This window comes from Zerene cesonia, chromosome 11, assembly GCF_012273895.1.
Source record: "Zerene cesonia ecotype Mississippi chromosome 11, Zerene_cesonia_1.1, whole genome shotgun sequence".
Classification (NCBI taxonomy): domain Eukaryota; kingdom Metazoa; phylum Arthropoda; class Insecta; order Lepidoptera; family Pieridae; genus Zerene; species Zerene cesonia.
In genome coordinates, this window is record NC_052112.1 from 666,395 (window position 1) to 675,798 (window position 9,404).

At 31.7% G+C, this 9,404-nt stretch overlaps 4 protein-coding genes across 4 annotated transcripts in view; 3 read left to right on the forward strand and 1 right to left on the reverse strand.

Annotated features, from left to right (window-relative positions):
• The window catches only part of LOC119830489 (ubiquitin carboxyl-terminal hydrolase MINDY-3 homolog), a 4,029-nt gene extending 2,493 nt beyond the window's left edge, over positions 1–1,536 (forward strand). The window contains exon 3 of the mRNA XM_038353534.1: positions 1–1,536. Coding sequence (XP_038209462.1) covers positions 1–119 — 119 coding nt within the window. The 3' untranslated portion in view covers positions 120–1,536.
• A 581-nt stretch (positions 1,537–2,117) lies between these two features.
• LOC119830261 lies at positions 2,118–5,770 on the forward strand. The gene is made up of 5 exons (XM_038353214.1): positions 2,118–2,483; positions 2,973–3,149; positions 3,594–3,690; positions 3,941–4,021; positions 4,810–5,770. The coding sequence occupies exons 1-5, from the start codon at positions 2,277–2,279 to the stop codon at positions 5,040–5,042; spliced, it is 795 nt and encodes a 264-aa protein (XP_038209142.1). The 5' UTR covers positions 2,118–2,276; the 3' UTR covers positions 5,043–5,770.
• Positions 5,771–5,867: 97 nt separating this feature from the next.
• On the reverse strand, positions 5,868–7,908 carry LOC119830262 (U3 small nucleolar ribonucleoprotein protein IMP3). Its single transcript, XM_038353215.1, has 4 exons — positions 7,543–7,908; positions 7,116–7,327; positions 6,484–6,659; positions 5,868–5,943 (listed from the first exon to the last, which is right to left on the reverse strand). Exons 1-4 carry the CDS (start codon positions 7,677–7,679, stop codon positions 5,920–5,922), a joined length of 549 nt encoding a protein of 182 aa, XP_038209143.1. The 5' UTR covers positions 7,680–7,908; the 3' UTR covers positions 5,868–5,919.
• A 769-nt stretch (positions 7,909–8,677) lies between these two features.
• Positions 8,678–9,404, forward strand: part of LOC119829970 — a 1,285-nt gene continuing 558 nt past the window's right edge. Inside the window, exon 1 of the mRNA XM_038352738.1 lies at positions 8,678–9,366. Within this exon, the coding sequence (XP_038208666.1) occupies positions 8,827–9,366 (540 nt within the window). The 5' untranslated portion in view covers positions 8,678–8,826. The remainder of the gene's footprint in view (positions 9,367–9,404) is intronic.

The following is a 9,404-nucleotide window of genomic DNA, read 5'->3' on the forward strand; positions in this document are numbered from 1 at the left end:
CATTGCTCGAGTGCCCCATGAGGGCAGCCACCACTGACCCCATGCTGACATGTTTACAAACAAAGTGGCCTAGCATTGACATTGTTTGGGATGATGGACAATCACCTTCCCTAAATTAGCACAAGATACATTCAGAACTTTTATGTGACAAAGTGAGGAGATGGAACGTAATTTTGAATATGTTGCTAAAAAATTCCATTACTTTATGAATTATTTTTATGTATAGAAATTGACGTATTCAAAGGTCCCAGGCGAGTTGTCTTGTTAGGCAGCTATTTTCCATAAATTTGATAATATATTGATATTGGCCACATTTGACAATTGAGGTCTCCTTAAAAGTGCAATAAATTGCTTATTGTATTCATAACTTATGAAGTTCATTTATCAATTTATATTCAATGTACAATTTATTGAGGTATCAGTACCAAGGGTCCCTTTGAATTTCCAGAACATTAAAACCCTTAGATGTTTAGAACCATAGCCCTGCACTAATAGATTGAATTTCACTGTGTGGTATATAACATTTAAATAAGTTATAAAACAGATGCAAATAATGAGTATCCATCTGTATTATAATGTATCATTAAATTGTTTGAAACCAAGCTAATGTTATTTTACATTCTAGAGAGAACATCCCCCAAATAAAGTAAAATATATTTATCTTGGAAAAACTAATGCAACCTTAATGCTCTTTATTTGCACTTGTTGTGAACTGGACGGTCTCCAGACATCTTTTTGTAATGTAACATATAATGTTGAGGACTTACATTTTTAATTGTATTTCATTACTGTCCATGTTATGGAATTGATATTGTGGCCGATTGACTTGCAACAGACGTTGTTAATTATTTGTAATGTACAGAACTGTTCGGTGAAACTTTTTTGTTCCAAAAATTGTCCTGGTGATGTAGTTATTACTTTTTTATTGTAATTGTTAGTACCATAATAATTAATGTAACTTTCTGGGAACTGTTTGTAACTAGCTCTATTAATCTTACTATGACTGTGAAATTTTGTTTCATAACTATTTTTTATCAAAATCTGATGTCTGTTTATTAGCTAATTGTTTTGGCTGATCAAAATTAAGGGTTAATTATAACTTATCTACAATTATTGTAAGATATGTGATAAATAATTTTGTGGCTGTGAATAAATTAACAGTTTTTTTTGTATAATCCAGAATGTTAAACAATTAAAAAAATTAAGGAATTTATGTGTTAACATGCCTTCCACACCTATTTTCAGTTCACAAACTTATTTAAATCTGTACATTACAAATTTATTTCATATAAAGGATAGTAACATAATATAAGATCTGTCATGGATTTGGGTAGCAGATTTTTTAATATTTCATTTACTTTGTAATTAATATTGTACCTTATATAAGGTATTTTTTGTATAGATGATTATTTCTTTGGCAATGTTTGTTAACAGCATAATTCAGATTCATGTAAAATAGCTGTTCATTTGTCTTGTAATATATATCGGAAAATATGTTCAGTTATAAAAAAATAGTGGAACATGCTTTTTAATTATTAAATTAGTTTTATTTTTAGTAAATCATTTACTTCCGTTATATTACCTTTATTCTGTAATTTGGCGCGAATGTTAAGAACTGAAAAGTATGAAGTCGCTAATATTTTTGTTTCTTTCCTTTTCTAGAAAATTCTTTGTTTTCTTTCTCTCTTATGGCAAGAAAATTTATCTGTTTGCAATTTCCAGTGCCGTAAAAGGCGGGGTATACCCGACTCTTTCGAAGATTCCCGCGTTTTTTCACGATTATTTTATACTTTCATAAAAAAATCGACTTAGTTCTTTTTGTAAAAAAGAATGTATTGTTTAATTTAATATATACCTACTTGAAGTCCTTGCAATCAGCATTGTGCTACAGAATTAAAACTTACGTGCAAATTTAGACAACATTAACTATTAATCTAACATGATTTCATGTTGTTTCTTTTGCAATGACTTAAAATCCATTCTATATAGATGATTTATCTTTCTAATTGCAAGTCATAATTTTCTAACAGCATAAGAACGAAAGGATGAGTTCTTGACTATCGCGGTGCGACTTACTAATCTGTGATAATAATATGTCAGAACTGACATTTATATATCCAATAGTCTGTGCTATATTTGTTTATTTTTCATCAAATCTAAGTTAAAATGTCAATAATGAAAAGAAAAACAATTCCATTTGTGTAGTTGTGTATAATTTCCTTTACACGAGGACATCATATATTAACAAAAGCTAAGCTAACTGCGTATAGTCAAAAATGTCGGATAAAATATCATCACGACACGTATCTTATGAGCAAGCCAAGTCTCTGGTGGACTTCATGGGACAACATATTGAGCTTGCAACAGGTTCTCTTCGTACTTTAGAAGCACGGCATACATCAAAACGGCTATGGAATGAGCTAAGCAGTATTTTAAATTCTGCGCGAACTGGTACCAAGAAAACCGCGGATGGCTGGAGTAAGGTAAGGGAAAAAGTATTTATTTACATTGATAAACAGTTTCTACTATCCAAACAAATACACGTAACACACTTTTTACAACTGCGATCTCCATGGTTTGTAATTCTACTATGATCGTTTAGTTGAACAACGAAAATAAGCTAATGTGAATTAAGGATGTATTCTTTTTAGATTGTATTGTAAACTTATTTCTAAAGCTAAACATGTTTCTAATTAAATTAATTATTTATAAATAAAGTGGATCTAGTTAATATTGTTTTTTTTTTTATTTTGAATCTAAAACTTAAAATCCACTCCCTTGCTTCTAAGGTGGTGAAAGATTTGATATAATTATGATTATTTTATATTTCATATGTGAATATGTTACAATTTTATTACAACTCAGCTTTTGAACTTTTTATGTACTGTACCGGGAAAATACTCTTTTAGGAGTCTATATTTTGTGTAATATGTACATTGATTGATAAATGATTTATTTATGCTGTTTTTCAGTATTGGAGCGATTTCAAGAATAAACTGAAGAATAAAGCTAATCTCCTAAATAAGATGAAGCGATCAGAGTCCTCAACTGGCGTCAAACCTCTGACTAAGTTGGAGAGGAGAGCTCTTGTGATATTGGGGCCTTACTTCAGTAGAAAGAAATCATCTAATGGACATTCTAAAACATTTGTGAGTTATTGTATAAATTGTAACTTCATAGTGGCTACAGTACAAACCCACTAAAAAAAAAACTTGACAAATTGCTTAAAAGGGCATGTTTTTCACACATATCATGTAAATATACACATTAAAAATTCTTCATAACCTCATAAATTTCAAACAAATGACCATATTTATATGAAAAATACTTTACCGCAATGTTTATTTATGTAGGAAAGCAAACAAACTTTTCCACCAAGTCAGTATTTTGTATAAATAAATGTTTGATACCCATGTACCAAATTAAAATTCTTATCAATAGTTTATTGATTACTATATTTAACAAGGTGTTTCGAAAAAAGGTACCCTTGTATTCATTATTTAGAGATGAGTAAAAAGTTAAAAAAAAAAAATTATTGCAATTTTTTAATTGATGTCTTATGATCTTCCTGACACTGTAATAATATTGTACAGAATCATCGGCCACCAGAAGTGAAATTGGAATCGTATCACGATGGTATCGGTATTGATTGCAGCAACACAACAAGCGATAACAGTGAACAAATGACTGGTACGTACTTGTACTATAGTTTTAAATTGAAATTTTAATTATTTTTATGTCAAATCATTTGGAAATGTGGTGTATTTGTATTGATTGTGCCTTGGTGTTAAAACATTGATTATTCAATTTTGGGCTCAACTGCCCTTACTGTGTATTATATTTGTTATCAACTGACTGCATCAATTAACAATATCAAGGTAGATCAAGACAATTTAGATTGTTTTAATTCAATAGTTATTGGATTTGAATTGTTTTTCAGATATTGATAAGGACGACAGTGAAGATTCCCTTGATGCCTGCGACGGGTCGAGCGATGACATGGATGTGTCTGGTATACAAAGTATGAGGCTTGTATGTTACTAGCTGACTTTGTCATTTAGGAGGATAAAAATAGATGTTGGCCTATTGTCAGACCTACCCGATATGCACACAAAATTTCATGAGAATCAGTCTAGCCATTTCAGAGGAGTAGAGTAGATATAATATGATAAACTAGTTGTAAGTGATGAATATGACTTGAGAGGTCCGTATCCTAACATAATTTGAACCGAATAATATTATGCTACTAGCTGTAACCCGGGGCGTCACTTGCGTGGTACCTGGGGAAAAATAGCCTATGGTGCTAATTCATACTATAACCAAATCTCATACAGGTAGGATAGTCTGTGCTCGCTTCATTTAGCGCAAGAGAGTAACAAACATCCATACTTCCTAACATTCATCCATACTAACAAGCTTTCGCGTTTATAATACATTATTAGTAGACTAGCTGTGACCCGCGGTTGAAACCGCGTAAGCGTGCTGCGTAACCGTATCCCGTAGGAATATCGGTATAAAAAGTGCCTATGTGTTATTTCAGTTGTCCAGCTATCTACAAAGCAAAATAGTATTATTATTCACCAATAGATGTCAGGAAAAAAAAACACGAATATGACATTTTCTAAAAAAAATTCCTAGCTAGATCGATTTATCGCCCCTGAAACCCCCTGTATACTAAATTTCATGAAAATCGTTGGAGCCGATTCCAAGATTCCAATTATATATATATATATATATATATATATACAAGAATTGCTCGTTTAAAGGTATAAGATTACAGCATAAATATTTGTCTATTATTTTCTTTAGATCTATACCCAAAATGGTTAATAGAAGTGGAGAAGAAGCGAGCGGAGGCGGACCTGATCCGGGCGAAAGCTGAAAAGGAACGCGTGAGTATCGCGGCGAAGAATGCGGACGCGGCGCTCAAACAAGCAGATGCCTTGAAGAAACTCGCCGACGCGACTGCAGTACAAGCTGACGCCATACTACGGATAGCCATTAGTCTAGAAAGGAACCAAACAGATGTCCTGGCCATATGACCTAACGTTATGGAGTTTGACGCGGGACATTTTGAGATATAACGGGTTGTGAGTGACATTACAATGCTAATGGTGGAATTCGGTTGCAATGTCAGCCTAAAGTGATTCTGATTAGTGGCCTAAGCGATGTTCATTGACTATTTTATGCTACGGAAGAAGTTGGGACAGACTTATTTATCTATGAAATTAGGCAAGTGCTATTTTTGTCCAAGTGGAATGACAAACTGACTAATATTACAAGTGTTGTACTTCTAGACAAATGTTTTTGTGTCAAATTTGTAGAGAATTACCATTTTAAAATGTAAAAAATGTGTCCAAAATAAAAATTAGCTAGTAAACGTATACCTAACTGTTATCCAGTTATGCACTGTGTATTATGTTAATTCTTAAGAGGACAGCATGAAATAAACGCGTATTTTATAATGCCTTGTATGTGATGTACGGAATTGAAAATAATATATTAATGTATGATATGCTTTAGGATATATGCATTGATAATGTTTTGATTTGATAGAAAATGTATTTCGATCCTTTTATTTTAAAATGAAAATTATACTTATATACAGGCAATCATTCGGATTTTTGTCAAATTATTATTAATTGTCAATATTACTTACTGTATATTTAACAAAATAAATGCTCTATAAATTAATTTCATTTAATATTTTTGTACATGTTTTCTATGGTGATTGATAAGATACAGATAACATACATATTCAGATAACATATTTATATTTGTGCATTTGTAAATTATGAATGTTAATAATTGTTGTGAAATAATAATTTTATTAATATAAGAAATAAGGATAAATAATAAAATCGTATTTCATTAAAAGCTCTTTTTATTTACAGTCCTTAATACTATCCACAGGCATGCTCATACCATTTCAAAGTCGTCTCTCTGTAACAAAAAAAAATTGTACATGAACTTAATTCAATTTTCATATCTACATTCTTACATAATAATATATATTGTACAATTGAAGATTTTATGCTATTTCTTTTTTGTATATTAATAAAACTAGACCAAAAATTTTTATTCTAGTAGAAAAAAAACTAAAAATTATATGACATGTATAACAGTATAATATAATTTTTAGATTTTATTTATGTTAAAATATGAATAAAAAAATTATTGTCTGTGGTCACAATAATAAATAAGAAATGGACTGAAAATACTAAAAAAAAACTGAATTCAATCATCATATAACTACAAATGGATTATTGGGATTTGCACAATCTTGAATGAGAATATTTAGATATAATGCTGCTACACAAGAATGAAGTTAATATTAATTTTAAAATACTTAAAATATAAAAAAAAAAAAATCACAACAAGCAACATTTGTAAAAATATTGTAAATCTATAATTTGTAAAAGAGCAGGAGCCAGGAAGCTTGCTCTAACTAAAGCAAGAAAAGATAAATAAAGACAAACAAACCATTTCATTGTATTCCATAACATGTTTTTTAATAGCAGATCCATCAACCCAAGTTACAAAATCTTCAAGAGACCTATTCACGAGGAAAGCTGGGTCCTTCACCACTTCAGGGCCGACTCTAACATGCCCTTGCTCTATGAGCTTTGTAGCTTCTTTTATCGACTGTGCCATTCTGCCTAAATTTAAAGGAATTTTAACCATGTAAGTTATAAAATCTATAGCTGGTTATAAGTGTAATATGGGGTTATTTTAATAAAATATAAAAAATCAGACATTTAAAAATAAATTAAGTTCATATATTTATTCCTAGAGCTTTAAAGCGTTTGATAAAAGTTTTGGCTCATGGAAAGCATCTGATTTTTTTTATATGACTTCAGAATAATATTCTATAAAACATATATAAAAATCAGTCATAAAAAATTAAGTTAAGTAACTCTGATTTTTAGTAACCTTTCTCACCTGGTACCTGCGCAGGTGTCACCGGGCAAGCTCCACAAACATTCAGGTATTAAAGAGTACACAAGAGACTACCGTGAATCGAAAGTTACATGCTTTAGAAAATAAGTTGTGTCTTACGGCTCTGGGATCTTACTCTAATTGGGAAACACAAAAATCCACATAAATTGACTCACTTCTGGCCATAACAACAGGCAACCTGCGTCTGCAGAATGAGCTGGCTGAGACATTCATAGCTAAAGCTAAATCCCATCTAGTGGGAATTAATCCAATCTGATATAACTTCTCAAGTAATTGAGCACTTGATTCTGTCCTGAAGTCCAGACTTGCATCTATATCTTTGATTTTATTTGCTAATTCTCTTATTTCTCTTGATAATTTATTATATCTGTAAAAAAGGCATAAGTTTAGTGTATTTATATGCACAATTTTGATTATAATGGATATTTCAAGTCACAGCCTCACTTATACATATAGAATCTCAATTGTTCTAGCTTAGCTACTCGCAGGTGAAATGTTAGCAGTTAGGCTCTAGGCGATAAGCATGCCGCCTGTTTATGCGGCCGCAGCCTTAGTGGAGACAAATGAAAAAAAATTACTTACTTTGTATAGTCTTCTCTCTTTTGAATGAAGTATTTCTTCATAACTTTAACTTCGTTAAGGTTGTTGTCTACTTTCCATGATATGAAATCTACTTTTTTCAACAACTTTTTCTCGTGAAATTTAAGTTTTCGAACCATCTTTTAATATTGTTATAACTTTTAGGATAAAAGACTGTAATATATATTGTTCTGTACAGGTCACACACAAAAATATAACAGGTGCACAAGTATTGAACGAATCTATTAAGTTTTAACGGTTCAAACGTTTTATTCCAAAATATTTTGCATAAAAAAATCCAAAATAATTTAAAAATAACCTCGCCAAATAAACGTTGCCGTGTTTGTTTAATAATTTGACAATATGACAAGTGTCAAGCCCACTGTTGCCACCTCGTTTTTCTAAAAAGGGCATTTCTGAACTCCATACGCTAAAAGGTGCTATTTTTTGGTTTTGTACTATAATTAATGCGAGTCCGAGTATTTTGGATGTATAAAACTTCAGTGGCCAATCAGCATGCTCAGTCCATAAACAAACCATGCCTTGGCATGGTCTAAAAGGAAAAAATTGCATAATCAGCCATTCCACAGATTTGTTAAATTACATTACATACCATACATAAAATACGATAGGGATATTAAAAATATAAAAATGGCTGATAATTACGATATTCGATTCAACCAAGGATTGAAAAATTGACCTTAAGTGGTCACTAGGCATTCAGCCTATAATGAATTTAGTTAAGCATAACATTAAGCATACTAGCCTCCAAATTTAGAATGAGTGAGACTGATTGAGAGCAATGGGCATTATTTCTGCGCTCATTATTGCGAGCCTGTGATGTTTATTGGGGTAGGTAACATATGCAGGAATATTACACTAACCGTGCCGTGCGATTTCTCAAAAATATTGTAGACTATATTTCTCAATAAATGCGCTATTCAACAAATAGGATCGATTCGAATCAGTAGTTTCTGTAATGAGGGGGATCAAACTATTAAATAAACAATAAAACCTCTCATGTTATCTCACCTCTAAATATCAAAATATTTAGTCCATTTATTTCATCTGTCAAGATCACAAATTTATAGATCTGTTAGTTTGAAAACATTCGATTTATGATTTGTATTCTGTGATCACTGATCTGTCATTGAAAGAATTGTATTGGGGTCACCGGTGTTTGTTTTCAATTATAACTTACTATAAAACTCTGATCTTGTAATAGACATTGAATTCGTAGTGGTGATAAATTTTGTGTGCTAGACACGGTCTAAAATAATTGCAAAAATGAGTTACAACAACAAAGCATACGCCGAATCTTTTTCGCAATACTTGCAGTCCATGGTCAAATTGGACGCCCTAGAGAGGATGACTGAGGATTTGGACAAAGAATTGGCTGACTCGCAGACTATAATGACAGAGATAAAAACAATCTTTGATAGTATTCCAAAGGAGCAACAGAGGCGTGCTCACGAGAACAATGATTTGAGGCACGAAGACCTCTCCCAATTCTTGGAGTCCGGCGTCCCGAAATTGTTATTGCCGGATATGACGGAGAACAGCGGTGATGTGGACGTTGATAATATCATCGCTACCATGAAGCGTTACGCAGAAGATCTTCGTAAGAATCTCACAGTTCAGGAGTGCAATACGAATTTTGTTAAGAAAGCCGTTGAGAATTTAGATCTAACACAATACGCCACAAGTCTTGAACAGCTCAGCAAGAGTCTTGCTAATGTTAAAATCACAACTGAAGCTGTTAACAGAAACGCAGAATTGGAGCAAAAGCTTACTGCACTTTGCCAAGATGTAAATATGTTCACACAGGTTAGTTGATTATATTTTTACATGTATTGCTTTTAAAT